Below are 22,815 nucleotides of genomic sequence, written 5' to 3'. Positions count from 1 at the left end.
ACAAAATTATTTTACGCGTCCCTAAACTTGAATACTTGTTTGTTGATGGAGTATTGTGCTCGCTTTTTGAAATGGAAGATATGCCGTCTTTGGTTGTGGCATCGATTGCATGTTGGCAAAGTATATATGATTTCCCGTGGGCTGATATACTAAACAAACTAAGAGGGGTTCAAAATCTTTCAATAGAAAATGTAAGTTTAATTTTTCTTTGAATGATTTTATGCACGTTTTTGGCCTAACTTTAACTATTCACTTTTTGAAGTTCCCATTCACTTCACCTCTGCCCATCTTTCCGAATATGAAGCAATTGGAGTTGACTGGTATATGGCAATCTGGACAAATCATTCAGTTTCTTGAGAGTTGTCCTGAGTTGAAGATTTTGTGTATTGATTTTGTAGAGTGGTGGGTTTTCCAGGTTTGACATGATGTTTCTTCATAAGTTGTTTTAAGTTTTTTTTTTATCATTGTATGACATTGAGATTAACTTTCTGTTTTGTTTGTGTTAGAAACAAAAGCCTGTTGCTTGTATGCTAACAAACCTCACAACCATCAAGTTTTCAAAATGCAAGGGGGATGCATGTGACATAAAGTTTCTGGAATACATGCTGGGTAACGCACAGGTTTTAAAGGCGGTAACAGTGATCACCCGAGAAGACTCGTGTTTCTGTGAACAGGTGCTTAAGCTTCCAAGGGCTTCCCCGCATTGTGGAATCCATTTTCCAAAGGGTTTTCTTACTTGGAAATTGCCTCCACCTCAGGTAATTAGTTTACCATGCCTTAAAGAGGGCTTTATTACTTTAACAAATTTAATAGTTTTTGAATTACTGTGTGTATAATTTTTAAATCATTAGGATGAAAACCCATTGTGAAAGCACCACAAATATAGTTTTTCGATTTAGTTTCTGGTTTTGCCCCGCTTGCGGTGTGCACGTATAATGTATATATGTGTGGGCGCTCGGTGGGCAAAAGTGAAATGGTACTAACTTTAACGTTATTTTACTAATTTCGTGAAAATAACGTTAAAAGCGGTGGATGGTTAATCATGCATCATGTTGTGACGTTGATAGCTGAAAGACACGGGGGTACATGCACCATTGAGTCTCTGTCCCGATTGTTTAAGTGTTATGTGTCTTAGGTCCAAGGCTTGATACAAAACTACAATCGAGCCGGGGGTCTCTCACTGGAAGCAGCCACTCTATTCCTACAGGGTAGAGGTAAGGCTGTATACATCTACCCTCCTCAGACCCTACCTTAGCTTTGCTACTGGTGGGATTTACGGAGTATGATGATGATGATGATGATGATTTAGTTTCTGGATTACAGTTTTGTTAATCTATATTACTATTCACACTATTATTAGTGGCAGTTTAATGAGTTAACATTATTTATTGGTAAATATGTGAATATATATGGGTATAATGGCAACTTTAGTACCCTGTTGTATGATTAGTGTATGAAGGACACATGAAAATATAACAAGAATTATAATTAAAATCTTTGTTTTGTAGGAATTCGAATACGACGATTCTGACTAAGGATTTGCATTTTGATTGCTTGAACCAGTAGCCTTCATTGAACTCGTTTTCACGTCGGTAAGTTTTGATGCAAATTGTTCGAGGGAATTATAAAAGATCAAGAATCCCGTAGCTGTTCAAGATGCAAATTGTTTTCATCTCTGGTAAATCTTGATGCAAACTTTGTATTCTACAATGCATCTAGTTGATTTTATTTGAACTTTTGATGCAGAATTCAGTTACATGGTGTGCATCTACTTTTGTGCTTGCAGTTTTATGTCCGAATCGATCAACATAAGTTTGTTATTAGGCTTGATTCAGTTGTGCACTTTTCTTAAGTAGTTTGTGGCCCTCGCCTGATTTGCAGCTTTCATAGGAGATAAATGCCTTAAATTGGCTGAATGTTTGGTATAGCTGGAATATTTGCGTTGTGTTAAATTATTATATAATTTGACTGCTGTACATGTGAGCTTCAACATTGGCTCACTGCATAACGGTTGTTCAATCTGTATTTTACTGAACTCCAGCTTCATTGTCTTTGAGTTTGTTCTCATGAGACAATTTATGGCTTGTTTGCACTGCCATTAACCACTTGTTCAGGGTACTTCCGTACCACAATAAATAATTTATTATTAACCGCTCGTCCAGAGTAGTCCTGTACACAATATATGTCTTACCGTTATATCATTTATTAGTTACTGTACTCTTAATCTTTGTTTGACCACTGAAAGCCTTTCACATTCTTGTGCCTTTGGCAATTCCTAATACATCCAAATTAATCATCAAGTATTTGGCTTTAAATGCATAGCGTCGATCCTCTGTCTCATTATCGTAATTTGCTTAAATTTGGAACTTGGAATTTGTTATGCATCGTTATAGTTATTGTTGCCTTGAACTCAACATCACTTGTTTCGTATGTATGAACTCGTTTAGTTATTACTCAACCTACTTACTATCTAAACGCTTAAAAAGGACCTAGCGTGTCAATAACGAATTGCCTTTAAACTGTATTTTTACTTGACCTCGATACCGATTCTAAAACTACTTATGGAGTTATGGAGGTACCATAGGTATGTCATTACAACATTTGGTGGCATGACATCGTCTATGTTGGATCATTTGACGATGTTGGTTATTAAAAGGGGTTTAATATGGCATTTAGTTACTGGATATAGGTGTGCAGCATCTGTGGGTCCACAAATCCCCACTCCCATGCAAGACCATAAGGCTCGGGGTGTGGGACTCGTCCCCTGGGCGACTAGCCACGTCGAGGGATGGCTACACCGCACCCCTTGTCTCGTCCCGTCGCAAACGGCTACCCCAAGACGATCTCGCCAGGCCTCTTTTCAAATATTATAGCGGTTGAACGGGTCTGTTAATTAAAAAAAATTACTTTTTTCCTTTATAAATACCAACCATTTATTCCAATTTTTTCACACAATCTCAACCCAATATCTCTCACTTTTATACATCTTTTCATTTTTATAAATATTAGCCATGGATCCCTACAATTAAAACAACCCGAATCCAAACATTTTCTCGTTACCCGCCTACTCTTCAACAGTCGATCCGAGTTGGTCGGCATTGCAATTTTATTTTGCGGGTTTCAAACAAAGCCCCAATGCTTTCACTCAAATTAACCAAATGCAATAAATGCAATCGATGCAATTTCAATCGCAACCACAATCATCACCGCCACCGGTAAGATCGTCTCAGCTCGTAGAAGATGAGGTTGAAGAATTTGTGCTCGAAAGGCAACCTCAAACTTCTAAACGAAATAAAGGGAATCAAACGGCATGTGTAGCCATTGATCAAACTTTGAAACCGAAGCCGCAACCTTGGTAAAAAATCGAGGAGGAGGCATTATCAAGTAATGTAATGGTTTTTTGAAGTTATCTAATTTTTTAAAGTTATTTTGTGTCTTAATTACTAAGTTATTTAAATTTGAAAAACAAAAAAAAAATAAAATAAAGGGGGAGACCCATCTCCACACCCTTGCTCCATTCCCTTAAGGGTTATCACACACCTTCGACGCCTACATGGAGGCACATCCTCAAAGGATGGGTCATCACCACACCCACTAGCCTGAACTACATGAACTAGAAATTGTGAATGTTGGTACGGCCCTATATTCGATGCACAAATAAGGTATTGGATTAGACTATGGGATGTGAAGGGGCTTGGGTTGGGGGCATTACTCGATATATGGCAGATGTGGGCTCCATTAGTCCACAACCAAAAAAGTGGGGTGTGAAAGCAGCGTGGCACGTAGGGTGACATGTGTTTTTTTAGTTGACAATTATATAAAAAACACAATTTATATTAATTTAAAAAAAAATACATAAAACACAATCCTAAAAAATAAAAATAAAAACCTACTTATTAGATCCTAAAAAAACCTACTTATTAAATCCTAAAAAATAAAAACCTACTTATTAAATCCTAAAAAAAATAAAAAAAAAATAAAAACAAAAGAGATTTAATAAAATTTAGAGTTAAATGCCATTTTAGTCCCTGTGGTTTGGGCCATTTTGCTAGTTTAATCCAAAGGTTTCATTTTTAACCTGTGGGTCCAAAAATGTTTCACAATTGCCATTTTAGTCCACTGGGTTAACTTCATCCATTTTTTCTGTTAATGAGAAGGCCAATTCGGTCATTTTATATGGCTGAATTGCCCTTTTAGTTAACAGAATTACATACAAAATGACCAAATTGGCCTTCTCGTTAACAGAAAAAATGGATGAAGTTAACCAAGTGGACTAAAATGGCAACTGTGAAACCTTTTTGGACCCACAAGTTAAAAATGAAACCTTTGGACTAAACTGGCAAAATGGCCCAAACCACAGGGACTAAAATGGCATTTAACTCTAAAATTAAAAAAAAAACTAAAGAATACGATAAATATTAAAGTGGGGAACCCACTTAAAATCCGTATTCCCATCGTGCTTGTACTTTATCTTCGCGATTTCGACTCGATCGTTGTGGGTCAAGTCGACCGCGGGGACACGGTCGAAGCAAACTTTAAATGGATCCAACTTGGATTTGAGCTAACGCCATTTGTGTTGACACGCGTTTAAGTTGTGACGCATGTTGCCAATGTATTGTTGGTATTGTTGAAACGCTCGACCCCAATACGCGGTTTGACCGTGTTGTAGAATACGTTGTGCATCGACAATTGATGTCACAAGTGCGATTTCTTCCTCTTCGGTCCAATGCACGATGTTCTTTTTTTTTTTTTTGGGGGGGGGGGGGAGGGTGTGGGTGAAGAAGAATGGGGAAAAATCTGGTTTGGAATGCGTCATAAAACTGGCTTTTCTACGCATTTATGACAAACACCTGATGTAGGAAAACACCTCGTAGGAACTGTCAATTAAATAGGGTTTTCTTATTTTTTGTCGGAAATTTGTCACAAGTTGTGATGGAATTCCGACGGATGGTTTAAGTTAATTAAAAAATAAATATTTCGTCATAAATGTATAGGAAACAATATTATTTCCCCTTATTTTTTGGCTTATATAAATATTTATTCGGTAAAAAATAATAATTAACCTTTTTTAGATTATTTCTGACAGATTTGTGACGCAACTGTCAATTAATTAGGGTTTTCTTATTTTTCGTCACAAATGTGTAGGAAACGATATTATTTTCCCTTATATTTTTTGCTTATATTAATATTTATTCGGTAAATAATAATAATTAACCTTTTATAGGTTATTTCTGACAGATTTGTGACGTAACTGTCAATTAATTAGGGTTTTCTTGTTTTTCGTCATGGATGCATCGAAAATTTGTAACAAAATCTTGAAAAAAATTTTTGTAGGAAATTCGTCAAAAAAGTGTTGTAATCTGTGATGAAAAAATTGTGTAGGAAATTGTCCCATTTTCTAGTAGTGAGATCCCATGTTGCTAAACCAAAACTTGTTACCCCAAACAAAAACAAAAATGATGGTGATCATTTTTGTTTATAAAAATACAAATACTGTGTTTTTTTTTTTCTGCTCTATGTAAGATAAGAATATTTTAAAATGGTTATATCTAAAATTAACTAGGAAAAGATGGTGATAAGAATCTACTGATACGAATAGTTCATAGTTGCATATGGTATTATTGGTCATTTGGTTGGATATCTTAGACCAAAAGTAAAAAAGAAAAAAAAAACTCTGACCCACTTAACACTTTGTTGGGCTAGATCATTATGATCCATTGAAGATGAATCTCCCCATCTCAAAAGCTGCTTGTAATGCTTCTTGATCTGGGAAAGTTGCTTGTAATGTTAATGGTTCTTGATTTGGGAATAAAAATGGTGGGTTTAATAAAAGATGTAATTAAAATAATAAAGGAAATGACAAAATTGTCCATGATTAAGTGAGGTCAATGAATGAAGTTAAGTTAGTTGGACTATAATGGGGTAGGATGCTCCACTTTACATCACTCAGCACATCCAATCATTGTCCGTCACGTTATTGAGCTTGATTCCATCACTCACCACATGTGAAGCAGGAGTGAAGGAGAAGGAAGCAGAAGAAATCTTCAACGTGTTGTGGCTACCACGAGTTATGGGGTTCACGCGTTTTGGGCAATGGTAACGGCGGTGTTTCACGCTAAACAATGCGTGATGGGTTGCCACCACAGAGCGCCCTGACCCCCCCCCCCCACCCCCCCGCTAATAGCAATGATAAAAACTTTTTAAACACAAAGACGAAAGCGAAAAATGAAAATTTGAATTAAATTGGCAAAATGGCCCGGACTAAAATGACGTTGTTTACACTACAAAAATCTGTTAAAATATTTTGCTGTGTGTTGTGTTTTAATAGGAAAATATGGCATTCGTGGATTAGGGCTTCAAATATCTTCAAATCGTGGATCGTTGGTGGTTGTTATATCTTCAAGTCGTAGCTTCATTCTTCCTTTCGTCGTCGATTAGGGCTTCCTCTGACGTAAGTTTGCTTGTTTTTTGGTTCGGCATCATAACTTATTATTGTGAAGGGGATTCTTTATGGTTCACTTTTGGTTATTTTCACAGATTTTGTGTTTAAATTACAAGCCTTTCAATAGTTTGGGAACAGACCGATACTAGTCCTGTCCATTAGGGCTTCTAGACCACTTACATTTATCCCTATTGTCTTCTATATATATGCACATGATGAATGAGCACCTTCGGTTATGTGTTCTTTAATCATTGTGTTTGTCCGGTAAATTTTAAATGAACCATCACGAACAGATCTCGTTTGATTCGGTTCAGTTTGTTTACAGCTTTAGTAAAAATCATTTTTCCACTTTTCAGGCAAAATGTTCTTTTTGGCCGAATCCAAATCTATAGTTTTTTTTTTTTTTTTTAACGCAGAGGCCCTAACCCTACTCGGGTCAGCCTATTTGTCTTAACCGAGTTCACGCTGGTGTCAGAGGTTCGCTAACGACGTTCCCTGGGAAACCATACCACCCACTGACAGCGGCAGGGGCTTGCGTTGCCACAAGAGAGAATCTCTTTGGCGTAACGCACGGTGGACTAAAACCCGGGGTGGCTCGGGCTCGAACTCTTGACCTAGGATCTGGGAGAACTAGCCTTCATTGCCTTTATCCACCAAATATGGTACTAGTGGGGATTGAACTTGGGTCTCCAAGGAGAACCCAAGTCTTTCCAACCACTAGACCACAAGTGATGGATGAATCCAAATCTATATGTACACACAAACACACACATTACATGGTGCATTGGTTATCTAACAGGGGAGAAAAAGTTAACAGGGTGGGCTGGTTATGTAAACGCCTTATGTAACTTAAAACTATAGGTATAAGCGTATGATACGGTTCTCGCAGTCTCAACGTAAATCTTGGTTTTCAAATGAATGTTCTATATATATTTTTCAAGTTTACAACCAAACTATAGTAAACAAATAAACAGAGCATTATGCGTTTTAGCGTTCATTTTTCCTAAAGCTGCCAAGTGCTGTGAATATTTACAATCATTTGGATTGTGGTGAATTTTCATATTGGATACTTATTGGGAAGATTTTGAACTTCTGGGTTCGGTTTTTCAGGAAAAAATTTAAGAGCCATACAATATGAGTTCCTCAACTGAAAATGTAGACGACATGCTTAGCATGTTGCCTGAAGATATTCTTTCACGCATTCTCTCTCTAATGCCTACGAAACTTGCTGTGCGAACTAGCGTTCTATCTAAAAGATGGAGGTACACTTGGACGTCTGTCACAAACCTGGACATTGATTATACTCGCTATCATCGCTCTAATGAAAAGATTATTAAAAAATTTGTTGACGGGAATGAAGGAAACTTCATAAAATTTGTGGATCGGGCATTGAAGTATTGCAGAACTTCTCACGTAAAATTGTTTAGGTTACACGTTTCTAATTATCACCATGCTATAGGGTCAAGTGTATCAAATTGGATTGATAGCGCAGTCAGGTTAAACGTCCGTGAGCTTGACATATGTGTTATCCAATATGAGTTGCCTTTAAGCGTGTTCACCTGCAACACCCTCACAAGCTTACGATTAGAACTTAGTGCCTGTGATTTTGGTGGTTGGGAGTTTCCGTCTACGATCTATCTTCCTTGTTTGAAAACTCTTGACATTGTTGGGTGTAACAATCCTCAAGCCATTCATGGCTGCTGCCCAGTGCTTGAAAGTTTATCTTTGGAAGTATCATGCAATGATGAACAAGATTTCGTATTGAACATCCCTACTTTGAAATGGCTGAAACTAATATGTAGATCAGGCTCCAGCAATGGTAACAGCAAAATTATGTTACGTGTCCCTAAACTTGAATACTTGTTTGTTGATGGAGTATTGTGCTCGTTTTTTGAAATGGAAGATGTGTCGTCTTTGGTTGGGGCATCGATTGCATGTTGGCATAGTAAATTTGATTTCTTGTGGGCTGATATACTAAACAAACTCAGTGGGGTTCAAAATCTTTCAATAGAAAATGTAAGTTTAATTCTTCTTTGAATGATTTTATGCACGTTCTTGGACTAATTTTGACTTTCTTATTCATTGTTGAAGTTCCAGTTTACTTCACCTCTGCCCATCTTTCCGAATATGAAGCAATTGGAGTTGACCGGTACCTGGCGACATGGACAAATCACTCAATTTCTTGAAAGTTGTCCCGAGTTGAAGATTTTGATTATTGATTTTGTAGATTGGAGGGATTTCAAGGTTTGACCTGATTTTTCTTCTTAACTTGTTTCAGTTCATTTTTTAATCATTATATGATATTGACAAGGTTTATAAGTACGGAGTCGTGCCTCGAGGCGTTTTCCCTTTGCCTCACGAAGCGTACGCCTCGAGGCAAACTGAGGCCCAAGTCCGAGGCAGAATTAAAAAATAAATATAAAAATTATATTTCTTATATAAAATAAAATATTAACTAATTCCATCATCAAAAACATAAAAAAACACACATAAAAAGACATGAAATGTTTGAAATTGACATAAAAAGTCAAGAAAATTAAAACCCCCTGAGGCGCCCTGAAGCGCAACTTTTGGGCGCTTCGAGACGCATGCCTCAGCCGTTTTTTTTTTTATAAACGATGGATATTGAGATTAACTTCCTGTTTTGTTTGTGTTAGAAACAAAAGCCTGAAAAATCTATGTTGATTCCTGCTTGTATGCAAACAAACCTGACAACAATCAAGTTTTCAAAATGCGATGGTGATACATGTGATATGAAGTTTCTGGAGTACATGTTGGGGAATGCACAGGTTTTGAAGACGGTAACTATATTCGCTCAGGAAAACTTACTCATAGAAGAAGACCCGTGTTTTTGTGCACAGGTGCTAAAGATTCCAAGGGCTTCCCCGCATTGTGAAATCCGTTTTCGAACACGGAAATTGCCTCCGCCTCAGGTATTTAGTTAGCTTTTGTTGATGGTTATATTGTTAACACTCGAATTAAATACGATATGATACCATGCCCTCAAAAGGGTTTTCTTACTTTACCAAATTGTAATAGTTTTTGAATGAGTTAAATGTCATTTTAGTCCATGTGGTTTGGGTCATTTTTCCAGTTTAGCCCAAAGGTTTCATTTTTCTCCTGTGGGTCGAAAAAGGTTTCACCGTTGCCATTTTAATCCACTGGGTTAACATCATCCATTATTTATGTTAACGAGAAGGGCAATTCGGTCATTTTATATGTCCAAATTGCCCTTCTAGTTAACAGAATTACATATAAAATGACCGAATTGCCCTTCTCGTTAACAGAAAAAATGGATGAAGTTAACCCAGTGGACTAAAATGGCAACGGTGAAACCTTTTTAGACCCACAGGTGAAATATGAAACCTTTTGACTAAACTGGCAAAATGGCTCAAACCACATGGACTAAAATGTTACTCTTTTTGAATTATTTGGATGAAAACACCATAAATATAGTTTTCATTTTAGTTTCTAGATTTCAGTTTTGTTTATCAATATTATGATTTGCACTATTATATGTGAACTAATAATGGATATAATGGCAATTTTAGTACCTTATTAGATGAAAATTTTGGAAGAAATATAATTTAAATCTTTGTTTTGTAGGAATTCGAATACGATGACACTGATGAAGCAGAGGCATTTTATTGATTGCTTGAACCAGTAGCCTTCAATGAATACATTTTCACATTGGTAACCTTTTATGCAAATTGTTCGGGTGAGCTATAGAAGATCAAGAATCCAGTAGCTGTTCAAGATGCAAGTTGTTTCCATTTCTGGTAAATCTTGATGCGAACTTTGCGTTTTACAATGCATCTCGTTTATTTCTTTTGGACATTTGATGAAGAATTCAATTACATTGTATTCACCTAGTTTTGTGCTTGTGGTTTTGGGGCTGAATCGAGACCAACATGAGTTTATTATATCGCTTGATTCAATCATGCACTCCACATGATAGAATGTGCCTGTGAGATGCCAGTCCCATCGTTTATTAACTGCTAAGATAAATACCCGTGTGCCAATAATTTGTAAACTACATAGAAAAAATAGTAGTAATGGCTGCAGCTTGGATTACTAAATTACATGAATTTAGTAATCCTAATATTCAATGTTCTTAAATGTGTATTGGATTAGTTTAAGGCAATAAAGTGGTATTTACCTACTTGCTCTAAACGCCTAAAAAAGCCGACCAATATGATATAGTTCAAGGATGAATCAAGATGCCTCATTGCCTGTCCAATGCGAAAATTTTGGAGGCGTCTTGGTCTAATCACACTATGGATGGTGCAACACGTCGGTGCCTTGATGGTTTCCTACATGGCTTGCTTGTGTATTGGGGTTCAAATGGAACATCAAGTCATTGACGATACTTAATATCACAGTCAAACGGCCAAACATAAGTCGTATAAAATCATCGTTTAAGTCAAATTAAAGGAACGCGTGATAATGAGTAAAAACCTAATAATTCACATTGAATGCACAACAAGTCTAAAGTCCAAATTTAGAGCGTACGACAATGACATGCAACAATATAAAAATGTAAATTAATATATTTGGATGGCGGAATTAAAGAGAGACGCGTAGGAATTTTCAAATGATAAAGAGGTTAAATGTGACAATACGTTAACTAGATCGTCAAAAATGAACAATCAGATGACATTAGGACCATATTTTTTTTTTCTGCACGGTCAACTAAATCACCGGATAAGCATCCCGGGATGTCCTCAATTGAGCAAATACATCACCTCTTCCATCCAGACCATATTTTATGGGCAAAATAGCATGCTACAAACCGGCAATCCCTGATATAATGGATTAGATCAGATGATTTGAATTTGAAGTTAGGTTCGTAGGTTATTTAGTTGGTAAATTGATTTGGTGATTTCCATTGCAACTTACTTTTAAATTTCTGGATTAATTATTATATTATGAGACGGTTGAACATTTTTTCACGTCTTGAGTGGTTGTTGATTTTGTTTGGCAATTCGTTAGCGCTTGGTGTAAAATTCCAAACGTTTTCGCTTTTTCCTTTAAGGACCTTCTCGAGCTTCACTACACTGCCGGGTTGACGGAGCAAAGGAAAGAAGCTTTACACGGTATCATCATGATATGTTAGAGTATTTGGAAGGCGAGGAACGAGTTGAAGTTCTCCGGAAGACCGGTTAGAATTGAGAGCATTACAAGTGAAGTGAAGGCGTTAGGTTTTTTGTGGTTTTCTAATAGATCGAAATACAACAATGTCATATGGGAGAATTGGTGTAAATTTGAATTGATGTAGAGTTTGTTTTGTTTGCGCTGGCCAGGTTTTGGGCTGGTTGTTTCTAATGAAGTATACATTTCAAAAAAATATATCTATACATATAATAAAGTAAATCATATAAATGACACATGGCGTTCTATGAGGTGATCTCAATTATCTTTCCCGCCTAAATAAATAAATATAGATAATATTTATTAACAAGATTTAAATAAAAAATATATTATTTTAATCCATAAGTTTTATTTTTTTATCTTTTACCCTAAACAAATAGATATATTATTTTAATCCATAAGTTTTATTTTTTTATCTTTTACCCTAAACAAATAGATATAGATAGTATTTGTTAATAAGATTCAAATAAAAAATATATTCAAATAAAGAATATATTATTTTAATCTATGAATTATATCTTTTACTATTTTTTTCCATTTATATTTATCCTGTGCTTACTTTACAATAGGAGTTATCAAAATTGTATTATAATAAATAAGCATAGGTAACTCATGGATTATACTAATGTTTTAGAACCCTAACGTTGTTAGTCTCCGGTCGCCGGAAAAACGTTTTTGACCGAAAAAACTTATTTTTGGCCGGAAAACTCAATTTTTTTGTCACAAACCTCTTTGTAACCTTATTACTTACTTTAGGAATATTTTTATACTAAAAGCCCCAAATATTGAGGTCGTCGTAAATTCTTTCATCCCCGGAAAACTCAAGTTTTTGGCTGGAAAACTCAATATTTTCGTCCCCAACCTTTATGTAACCTTAGATCAGACCTTTAGGAATCTTTTTCCGGCTAAAAATGTTTTTCCGGCGATCGGAGACTAATAACATTAGGGTTTTGTTAGTCATGGATCATTTGAAGCTAATATGTTGATAGTTGGGACAGATAGTGGTTATTTTTGAAATTGGAACTGTTAGCGGGAAACGACGAATAGTTGGGATTATTAAAAACCAATATTCCTTTCTTTAATTCAACTTTTTCCGGTTTTGTTGGTGTGAATTTTGATGACTTGGTTTTTTATTTTATAATTTTAGGAGGTTTATCCCATAAAATTCAATGTTATTAGAGCTTTGTCACATGAAATTCAATGCTATTAATTAATGACAACTTACGAATGTTCAATCAAAACTATCAAGAGTAGATTAAAAATAATAAGTATTTATAAATAATAAATTATATCGTTTTCATTAATCAACCCGTGTAATACACGGGGCCATAACCTAGTATATATATATATTACGTTGATTTTAATTTAATAATGAATTAGATTAGATTAGATGTATTGAAGTTAGGTTACGTAGGTTATTTAGTTGGTAAAATTGATTTGGTGATTTGCATTCAAACTTACTTTTAAATTTCTGGATTAATTATTATATTACGTTGATTTTAATTTCATAATTATATGAAACTTCACAATTATTATTATTATTATTATTATTATTATTATTATTATTATTATTATTATTATTATTATTATTATTATTATTATTATTATTATTATTATCAACAACCACAAATTATTTAAAAATAAAATTGAAAAAGGAGTTTAATCTTAAATTTAACTGGCATATGCTAACACTATGGTAGTGTTTGGTGTGCATGAATAAGAGATGAAATGAAATGAGTATTGCGAAGGAATGAAAAAAAAAAACGTGTTTGTTTGGTCAAGATAATGAAATCACATTACATGAGTCATTCTATTCATTCTAAAAACCCCAAATCCATTCTATTCACCCTCTTATTTTTTTCATTCCATTCCCTTTCTCACCTTCATCACCACCGCCACTCGTCGCCGCCGCCGCCCGCCACCAACCACCGGCACCACCACCACCACCACTGACCATCGTCACCCATCGTCGTCGCCGCTGACCACAAGTACCACCGCCACCACTTACCGCCACCCCTCGCCACCCACCACCATTGCAACCACCCACCACCTCCACCCACTACGACAACCACCACCACCCACTGCTGCCACCCACCATCGATTTTTTTTCCTCCATCTTTTCCTGCCTACCAAACAACAAAAAGTAATAATTCATTTCATTCCTTTGTCAATTCCATTTCATCATCCATTCAATTACCCTATACTAAACTGAATAATTTGATACATTTCCTATTTATTCTTTATAATTTTTATGAGTAGTTGTGAGTGGAAATATAATAAAAAATTATAAATAAATATTATTTAATTGAATAGAGATAAATTTAAAAAAATGAGATGTGGGGTGATTTTTTTAAAATTAAAGAACAAATATTAGAGATAAAAACATTTTTAGCTCGATTACATGGATATGGATGAGGATTTGAATCTCAATGCTCTGAGATGGAGTTTAAGATCAAATTTGTAATCCACTAGGAATTTTTCTTTTAAATCCCAAACCCTCATAGCTTTTCTTGTTATCTTTGCACGTAAGTAAAGAATTCAATTAATCAGGTTTGTCACTTTGAATGATCCTGCTTTTGTATGGAATGTTTAATATCTGCTTTTTAACTCCTTAATAGTTCAACACCATCATGGAGTGTTGCATGCTTTAAAATCGAAAGTTCTTAAGTGCTGTGAATATTTACAACCATTTTTCATATTAATTTGAAAAGAATTGGAAATATTCTGAACTTTTGGGTTTGATTTTTCAGGAAACAAACCATGAGTTCCAGACTGAACAGGTTGCCTGAAGTTATTCTTTTGCACATACTCTCTCTGATGCCTACGAAATCTGCGGTGCAAACTAGCATTTTATCCAAAAGCTGGAGGTATAGATGGACGTTGGTCACAAACCTTGACTTTTATTATAATGGCCGTCACCCATCCGATGAAAGGAGCTTCATTAAGTTTGTGGCTCGGGTGCTAAATTCTTGCAAAACATCTCAAGTTAAATTATTTCGATTACACTTACTTTGCCCTAAAGTTCGAAGCTTATGTGTATCCAAATTGATCGATAAGGCAGTCAGGTTAAACGTTCATGAGCTTGACATAGTTAGTCCCAAGCTTGACTTTCCTTTAAGCATGTTCACTTGCAAGACGCTAACAAAGTTAAGAATAACACATAAATTCAATCATTACTATAATTGGGTGTGTCCGTCTTCTGTCTATCTTCCTTGCCTTAAAACTATTGATATTGCACGTTATAGCAGTTCGATAATCAATGTATTTAAACTTATCCACGGCTGCCCAGTGCTTGAAAGTTTATCTTTGGAAATAGCAAAACACAACAATGAAGGAGATTACATATTCAATATCCCTACTTTGAAACGCCTGAAACTAATATTTAGATCACGTACCAACTATGTTATCAACAAAGTTGTTTTACGCGTCCCTAATCTTGAATATTTGTTTGTTGGTGGAGTATTGCACTCGTTGTTTGTAATGGAAGATTTGTCGTCTTTGGTTGGGGCATCTATTGCATGTTATAAAGGAATGGTTAGTGATATGTGGTTTGAGCTTCTAAACGAAATCAGAGGAGTTCAAAATCTTTCAATTCAAGATGTAAGTTTTTTAAGTTCTTTAAATGATTTTTAGTTCTTGCATCAGTTGTAACTTTACACTCTTTTTGAAGGTCCAATTCACTTCAGTTCTTCCAATCTTTCCAAATATGAAGCATTTGGAGTTGAAGGGTTTTTTGCAATATGGACTAATCCCTCAATATCTTAAAAGTTGTCCCGAGTTAAAAAGTTTGTGTATTGATGAGGTAGTTGGGCGGTTTTTCAAGGTTTGACGATTTTTCTTCTTTACTTGTTTAACTATTTCTTATCGCAATGTAAGACTGAACGTTGTGGGGCGTGGTTTAGTGCCACGTTGGTGGGATGTGGGGATGGGAAACTGCTTGGGCGGGGCGCATACGGAGGCGCGGGGTTGGGGCGTGGGAACTTCCCCACGCCCCCACCAAGTGTTTCACTTTTTTAATTATAATTAATATATACACCAATCATCTATATCCACCTTTGCCCACCACCACATTTCATAACACCACTACACACCTTACATGGTGTGAAATATATATTAAAGCTTCATTGTCTACGTGGCGTCTATGTGGCACACTTTTTTTCACATCTCACACCTCTCACAACACATAGTCTAATATTAAGTTTTTTTCTTTGTTGCTTGTGTTAAAAACAGAAGCCTAAACAATCTAGTTGGATTGAACCGAAGTTGGTCCCCGCTTGCATGCTAGCAAACCTTACAACCATCAAGTGTTCGGTTTCGCGAGGGTGGAAATGTGATATAAAGTTTCTGGAATACGTGTTGGGGAATGCAGAGGTTTTGAAGACGGTAACAATCACCGGAGAAAACTTATGCTTAGAAGAAGAAAAACGATTGTGTGCAAAGTTGCTTGAACTTCCAAGGGTTTCTAGGCATTGTAAGATCCATTTTCGATCTTTGAAAAAATAGTTTTTGTTAATGATTATATTGTTAGCACTCAAACGATCAAAAGACTGAACCTTTATGCTTTTTCTCCCCTTGAACCAAAGATGGTTGACCAGTAGAAGAGGTGTGTGTATGCGATTGCATTTTTAAAGTGATTTTAAGACTATTTATTTTAGTTTTTAGACCATTTTGCTATCTCCATCCACAACCAATCTCAACCCAACCTTTTAATAAAAAACTAATTTCTCTCTCTTCCACCTATACAACCCAACCTACTTCAACCTTTTACTCACATTCACAACCCAACCTTTAAAACATTTTATATTAAATATATATTTTTATGCTTATTGTTTATCCATAAATGCATTAAAAATAATTACAATTAATATTTTCATTTGAAACCGATTTGTTATAGAATCAAAATAAATAACAAAAATATAAGTTAATCATATGTAATATTTATAGGGAAAAATCATGAATTTTAATATTTTGTGTTTTCTTTAATCAGATAATGTTAGATTTTTTAGATAATAAAGTTATCGAAAAAATCTAACGAACCAATAAGATTAGAACATGTGGAAAACAAAGATATATGCATTTTTTATAAGAAAAATTAATTAAAAAATATTTTTTTTTGAATCAACTCGGTTTTTTATAAAATTTATATCGCTATGTTCACAAAAAAAAAATTAAACAACACTGTGTTTTCAGATTTTTTTAATAATTAAATATTAATAAGTTATTAAAGGAAATCATGTTTTAAGTAGAATTCATTGTTATACAACAAAAATGAAAAACAAAATTAAAAAACTAACCATTTATTTGTCAACATGTGTCATCTTGAAAATATTAAAATATTTCACAACCAAAGTTGCCCCAACAACCAAGTCGTGAGATAAAAGTGATTTTTTTTTTTTCACTTTTTGGGCAACCAACCAACCATTTGGTCACCAATGGTTCTAGCCTTAAAACGTAGTTAGCGAAAAACCATGTAGACATAAATCCGGTGGCGGAACAAAAACTCATGCTTTTCTTAAAAAAGTTTTTTATATAAATAAAAAAGAATCTGACGAGTTCAGGTAATAATATGAAAAATGCATTCAAAGGTTTTCTTACTTTACTAGTTTGAACTATTTTTAAATTATTGTGTTATACATTATAGTTTTTTTTAACGGCAAATTTGGATCACTGACGGACCACTAGAGTATCATCGTGCCACCAATGGAACCACCCGATAATATTCATCTCCACTAGGCATAATGTCACACCCCCAAAATACCATATGCGGAATCACCGCGGGACATGTGATGTACCAGGATCCAAGCCACCAATCACATTGAACTACACATAATATTTAAATAAAACATTCCATTCATTTCAAAATATAAATCCAAGTCATAAGTTTAAAACCAAGGTACGTGTTCAGCGGAAGCATATAGTAACAGTTAATCAATTGTTTCAAACAAGTGTTCAAGAACCAATGTGACAAGTATCCAAGAGTCTCGATCCATGACCACTCCAGCGCTCCCAGATAGCAAGTCCATAATCAGAAATCTAACGACCTGCAAGCATGCAGACAAGTGTGTCAGACGACGCTGGTGAGTTCAAAGTTTTGTTAACGCGTTTAGTTACCAGATATGTGTATAAAATAGTTCAACAATTTGATTTGATGTTGTTATTTACTCGATTACCGTATGTGGCGACTAGATGTGAATGCCCAACCCCAATGCCTCCATTTAGGCATTGGTCATGAGGTCAAGGTATCAAACAACCTTGAATAGATGTAAGGGGTCTTATATGTACACGATGTGAATGCCCAACCCCAATGCCTCTAACTAGGCATTGGTCATGAGGTCCAGGTAATTAGTTCACGCCCGTCCTTTCGGCCCGGTGTGAGGGTGCCAAACCTAATAGCGCTATCAACTAAATACCTCGTTGCTTCTTCAGCAACACGGTAGATGTATGGGGTCTTACATGATTTATACTGTGTTCAATAACCAACATCCCAAATAAACAGTTTACCCAGTATTCCCTTCAGAAACGTTTACCAGATGTCCCAAACCACCGGGACGCATGCTTAGAAAAGTGCAGTGAACTCACCTTGATTTGCTCGGTATGTTTTGATACATTATCCGTTCTCAGTTGGTCAACCAACCCTACCGTGGTTACCAAAAATAGTCAGTTTCACAATCAACCATGTCACATATATTACACAGTTTGCACTCATCACAGGGTTAGTGTACAACACGTATCATGCATATCACGTAATAACCATTAACCTATGTATCGGCTACTCACACAAATCAAATCATGATCCTCATTCCAAGATAACATTATTAACATGTAATAGATAAAGATTGAAAAAGTGATCCGACAATTTGCAGTTTGTTAATAAATTCTAGCAGCCCCCATGTTGTTACACTGTTCTATGACATTAGATTAATAGATTGAATTGTCGGCCATTGCTTAGTCAAGTTTAGTCATGTGGTCCAATTAAAATCGAGTATGATCAGGCCATTTATGGTCATCGGCCCTAGTCTAAATAAAAGTCATGTTCTCTAAAATAGTGGCCCCATCCCAAGACACTAACCAACTTTATCATTACTTACACAATCGGCCCCAAATTGACTTAATCAGAAATGCATGTGCCTAAGCATGTGAGGCCCAATTATTACTAATCATGATTCAATATTATCAAATATTAATAGCTTATGTTTATATCATACCGATCAACACACAAATCTTAAACAATAATATCCATCCCCAACCGTACCTGAGATGATCTTGAAGTCGCAACATCAAACCGAAACAGACGTGAGATCTATGGTCGACAATTCAGCCCCACGCCCACAACCACGTTACAACCAGTTCCCTCACGGTGACCAAACTAACTTCATAAGGTTGCTTTAATCAATTTTCATACATGTGATTAAAGAAGAATCAAGAATGGGAACCACCACCAACGAACTAAATATGGAACGAACGATCGACTGAGATACGAAATCTAAGCTTTACGTGCAACAATGGTGGAACTAGATATCTGGCGGAACTCTTCCTACCTTCTTGAGGCCGTCGCTCGAAGCAATCAAGGAGAACACCATTAAAACGTGATACGGTTTGTTTTGTAGAAGGTGATGATGTTTTGCGGCAGAAGGTTTTGAAAACAAAACGATAATGTGCGCTCTCTCTCTAGGATCAGTTAGTGGGGCTAGGGTTTGAGTTGTGTAAAAGAAATATGAAGAGGATGAGAGAAAAAGATGGTTTTATACCTAGGGTTTGCGTTGGGTTAGATGGGTGTGTAATACGTATACGAACACCGTTGATTCTCGCTTTAAATAAATCTGCTCGAATAAATGATCGATTAAATATATAGTTTAAATTATGTTTACTAATCTAATAAAAACGAATATGTATAACCTATATATATATATACACACATGTAGAAAAATATGCGTATAGAATTGTGGCAAGGCGTCACTGTAATTGTCAATTAAATAAAGTGTTCGCTCGCTATAAGTTATTATTATTTACTAAACAACAATCCCTGATATTTCTACAGGTAACTTTACGTAATCAACCAGGGTCGAAAATACGGGTTGTCACATTCTCCCCATGTTACGGGAATTTCGTCCTCGAAATTTAGGCTAAGATATACTATACGCTCCTTGTGTGGGTTCGTAAATAACACGTTGTTACAAGAAAATAAATACGGTTTCACGAAGGTTCACTAACCACATATAAGTCACATAACATATAAATTCACCAAATTTATATTTATTTATTTGTTTAGGAATACTGTTCCGACCAATGTTCGAATATAAACCCATGTGTGATCCAGTAATTCCCCGAATTACCATTATGTGAGTGTTTGTGAAATAACTGACACACTTAATTTACCCTAATCAAGTGTAATGCATGAATGAAGTTTGTGTTAACGGAGTTAACCGAAAATTGTCGGGTGTCACATCATCCCCAACTTGAAAGAAATTTCGTCCCGAAATTTGCCAATGATATCAGAAGTTGATACAACCGTTTGAACAACTGAGGATACTAGAGCTTATTCCGGTTACTGCTCTCCCTTGTGAACTCCGGTCCACGTCTTGAGCTCCAACAAAATTTCTCGTTTGGAATCCAACTGTGTTAACGAATCTCGACTTCCTGGTTCATGCTCTCAATAGATAACTTGACAACTGCAACTTGTCGTCGACCTTAGACGGTAGTAGGGGCATCACAAGTGTTCCATTGAATAATACTTCTTTAGATTCGAGTCATAAATGATATGGTGGACATTACCCGATGCGTCAGGTAACTTGAGTTTGTAGGTCACTTTACCGATTCTTTCCAGAGTTCTGAATGACTCAACATAACGTAAATTAAGCTTGCCACGCTTCCCAAGCGTACCACACCCTCCCAGGGTGAGATTTTCACATGATACGACCGCCTACACGAACTTCCAGTGTTTCCTAAGCTTATCAACTTTCCTGATGGTCACTCGTGGCTGCCAAACGATTTCCGATCCAAACAATCTTCCCAAGGGTTTCCAAGTACAAGCCCTGGACCTGCGATTACGTTGTCACCCTCCTTAACTCAACAAGGAGGTTAGCGTACTGTCCATGCAGTGCCTCAAACAGAGTTGTCTGAATACTAGAATGGTAACTGCTACGGTAGAACTCAGCCAAAGGTATGTGTCCTTCCAAATTCCACTAAGTCAATCACACATGCTTGCAACATGTCTTTGAGTGTCCAGATGGTTCGTTTACTCTAACCGTTTGTCCTATGATGACGGATAATGCTCATGTCCATACGCGAGCCAAGAGTGTCGTGCAAGGCTTGTCCTGAATCAGGTATAGATCAAAATCAGAGATAACTGGAGCTGGCACCTCGTGCCTAAAAGCCGCCTCTCTCAGAGGAACATTCACAGTTGTGAAGACTCGTCAGTTTCTTTGGTTGAAAGAGAATGTGCTGGTAACGTGAGACCATCGACGATCACCCAGGTGATATTGTTTCCATTTCGAGTTGTAGGCAGACTAGTGCCAGAATCAACGACAGTCTGTTCTCATTTCCATATGGGTGTTTCTGGTTGTTGATACTTTACCTTGACTTTCCGACTAGTCAAACATCATTCCCATGCATAGCTAGGTGGGCCTTCATGCCCGATTACCAGTACAAGGTTTATAAATCCTAAAGTCTCTCATCAAAACCCAGACGACTAGAATATCGAGGCCGGGGTGCTTTGCTCAACACAAATTTTCCTACAGCTGCTGTAAAAGGAGATCCACATTCGTTCCATGAGGTAGCGAATATCGTCCGACCTGCCAAGGTTGCTTCTCCATGCCCCGCATTGGTTCAACTTGAAAATTCTCTCCCTTCAGTTCTCCGGCGTGAACAAAGCGAGTCTGATCAGATAAGTTAGAGTCGATAGTGAGCTACAAAGCTCATACATGTTCAAGTTCCACAGTCGTAATCCTCCCCAAAAGTTCCATCCAACGATGCCATTTACTGATTTATCTCTTCCGAAACCAGGGTACATGGGAGGCCCTTGTGATCGGTCTAAGTAACGCATTCGGTACCGTCCAAGTAATGCCTCCAAGTAAATCCAAAGACCACGGTTTCCACCACCGGTTGTGTGTTGTGCAATTCCTCTTTGTAACCCCATTACGTAAATCATCACTTTCTCGTGTTGCGTCGACGTGTAACTGGATTGCAGACTCTGATTCGAACCATAATGATATACCACTGAATCACCCGCACCCTCGGGTAAAGACGATGCTAAGTGCATTGTAGAGTTGGGATTCGAAAGCTGAAAAGACGTCCTCCTGTTCTGTATTTCACGAACACAGCACCCGGTTGTGCTAAAGAGATTTAAGCTACGCGACCTTCGAAAATCCTGTGATTAATCTGCGATAATATCAAGCGGGACCAAGAAATTGTTGTATCCTTGAAGGACTCTTTGGTGTCGATCAGCTTCCAACCAAAACAGGTCTTAGCAAGATCCACGTGCATTTCCACTTCGTTGCTTATATGACCCAAAAAGGGTACCTTTCGAATTCAGAAGTTACACTTATCAAGACTCCGCGCGGTGTGGCTCCTCCCCCAGGAGCTCTTAGATAAGATACAAAGCTGTCCATGATGTTCTTTTCTCCTGGAAAAGGTTCAAAACGCCACCAATAGCATGGTCGGTTCACATGATCCATAAAGCTGCGGGTGTGATGATTACCCCAAATGTCATGGAATACAAAGTCGTATGGCCGAATTGCGTCTGATAAGCCGCTTTAATAACCTTCTCCCCTTGGACTTCCCTCTGATATTATTTTGCTCGTAAATCAATACTCGAATGAGAGCTCGTCCCTTGCAACTAGTCGACAGGTTGTCAATATATGGTCGAAGCAAACGGTTCTCAACTGTCGCCTTGATGAGTTCTCGATAATCAGTACACAAACAAAAAAAGGCTTATCCTCACGGGTATAACTGGGGCTTCCCAAAGAGAAAATTAGGTCCGACAAAACTCCTGTCCAATAGTTCTTGTAGTAGCTTATATAGTTCTTGCAACCCTCCTGGTGCAAGACGGTAAGAGTACGAGTATTCGGAGCTGCCTCTGGCGTGAGATCAACTGGGATTCCGACTAACAGTTGTGGTAGTAAACCTGAAAGTTCCTTGAATAGCACACTGAGATGCGTCATAACAATTGGTGGATCCTTGATCCTATTCTCCTTAGCCTTATCATCAGAAACGGTTGCTAATAT

The 22,815-nt window shown here is 36.7% G+C and overlaps 2 protein-coding genes and 2 long non-coding RNA genes across 5 annotated transcripts; 3 read left to right on the top strand and 1 right to left on the bottom strand.

The window, feature by feature from the left end:
- The first annotated feature begins 3 nt into the window (after nt 1–3).
- Nucleotides 4–402, top strand: LOC110921742. The gene is made up of 2 exons (XR_004885777.1): nt 4–191; nt 263–402. It is a non-coding gene; the product is annotated as an uncharacterized LOC110921742 (long non-coding RNA).
- Nucleotides 403–6,308: 5,906 nt separating this feature from the next.
- LOC110921743 (putative F-box/FBD/LRR-repeat protein At1g78760) lies at nt 6,309–10,365 on the top strand. Of its 2 annotated transcripts, none has more exons than XM_022166093.2 (5): nt 6,309–6,451; nt 7,553–8,458; nt 8,540–8,686; nt 9,100–9,375; nt 10,049–10,365. In XM_022166093.2, exons 2-5 carry the CDS (start codon nt 7,577–7,579, stop codon nt 10,091–10,093), a joined length of 1,350 nt encoding a protein of 449 aa, XP_022021785.1. In that variant the 5' UTR covers nt 6,309–6,451; nt 7,553–7,576; the 3' UTR covers nt 10,094–10,365. The 2 variants fall into 2 exon arrangements, with proteins under 2 accessions (XP_022021785.1, XP_022021784.1); XM_022166092.2 differs by having other exon boundaries at nt 8,534–8,686.
- A 4,708-nt stretch (nt 10,366–15,073) lies between these two features.
- LOC110925142 (probable FBD-associated F-box protein At5g38565) lies at nt 15,074–16,144 on the top strand. The gene is made up of 4 exons (XM_022169113.1): nt 15,074–15,193; nt 15,264–15,416; nt 15,824–16,064; nt 16,122–16,144. The coding sequence occupies exons 1-4, from the start codon at nt 15,074–15,076 to the stop codon at nt 16,142–16,144; spliced, it is 537 nt and encodes a 178-aa protein (XP_022024805.1).
- A 1,281-nt stretch (nt 16,145–17,425) lies between these two features.
- Nucleotides 17,426–19,349, bottom strand: LOC110921708. Its single transcript, XR_002582552.2, has 3 exons — nt 18,846–19,349; nt 18,173–18,228; nt 17,426–17,634 (listed from the first exon to the last, which is right to left on the bottom strand). It is a non-coding gene; the product is annotated as an uncharacterized LOC110921708 (long non-coding RNA).
- Between the last annotated feature and the right edge of the window lie 3,466 nt (nt 19,350–22,815).

This window comes from Helianthus annuus, chromosome 17 (genome assembly GCF_002127325.2).
Source record: "Helianthus annuus cultivar XRQ/B chromosome 17, HanXRQr2.0-SUNRISE, whole genome shotgun sequence".
Classification (NCBI taxonomy): domain Eukaryota; kingdom Viridiplantae; phylum Streptophyta; class Magnoliopsida; order Asterales; family Asteraceae; genus Helianthus; species Helianthus annuus.
The sequence above is the reverse complement of the archived record's forward strand: the minus strand, read 5'-3'. Positions and strand labels throughout refer to the sequence as shown.

What these genes read in the sequence shown, in the direction of transcription:
- LOC110925142 (XM_022169113.1), top strand. Translation starts at nt 15,074, where the DNA reads ATGGAAGATTTGTCGTCTTTGGTTGGGGCATCTATTGCATGTTATAAA. An exon ending in TAGTTGGGCGGTTTTTCAAG is followed by an intron (nt 15,417 to 15,823) that starts GTTTGACGATTT and finishes TGTTAAAAACAG; the next exon opens with AAGCCTAAACAATCTAGTTG. An exon ending in TCCAAGGGTTTCTAGGCATT is followed by an intron (nt 16,065 to 16,121) that starts GTAAGATCCATT and finishes TTATATTGTTAG; the next exon opens with CACTCAAACGATCAAAAGAC.
- LOC110921743 (XM_022166092.2), top strand. Translation starts at nt 7,577, where the DNA reads ATGAGTTCCTCAACTGAAAATGTAGACGACATGCTTAGCATGTTGCCT. An exon ending in TAGATTGGAGGGATTTCAAG is followed by an intron (nt 8,687 to 9,099) that starts GTTTGACCTGAT and finishes TGTTTGTGTTAG; the next exon opens with AAACAAAAGCCTGAAAAATC. An exon ending in GGAAATTGCCTCCGCCTCAG is followed by an intron (nt 9,376 to 10,048) that starts GTATTTAGTTAG and finishes TTTGTTTTGTAG; the next exon opens with GAATTCGAATACGATGACAC.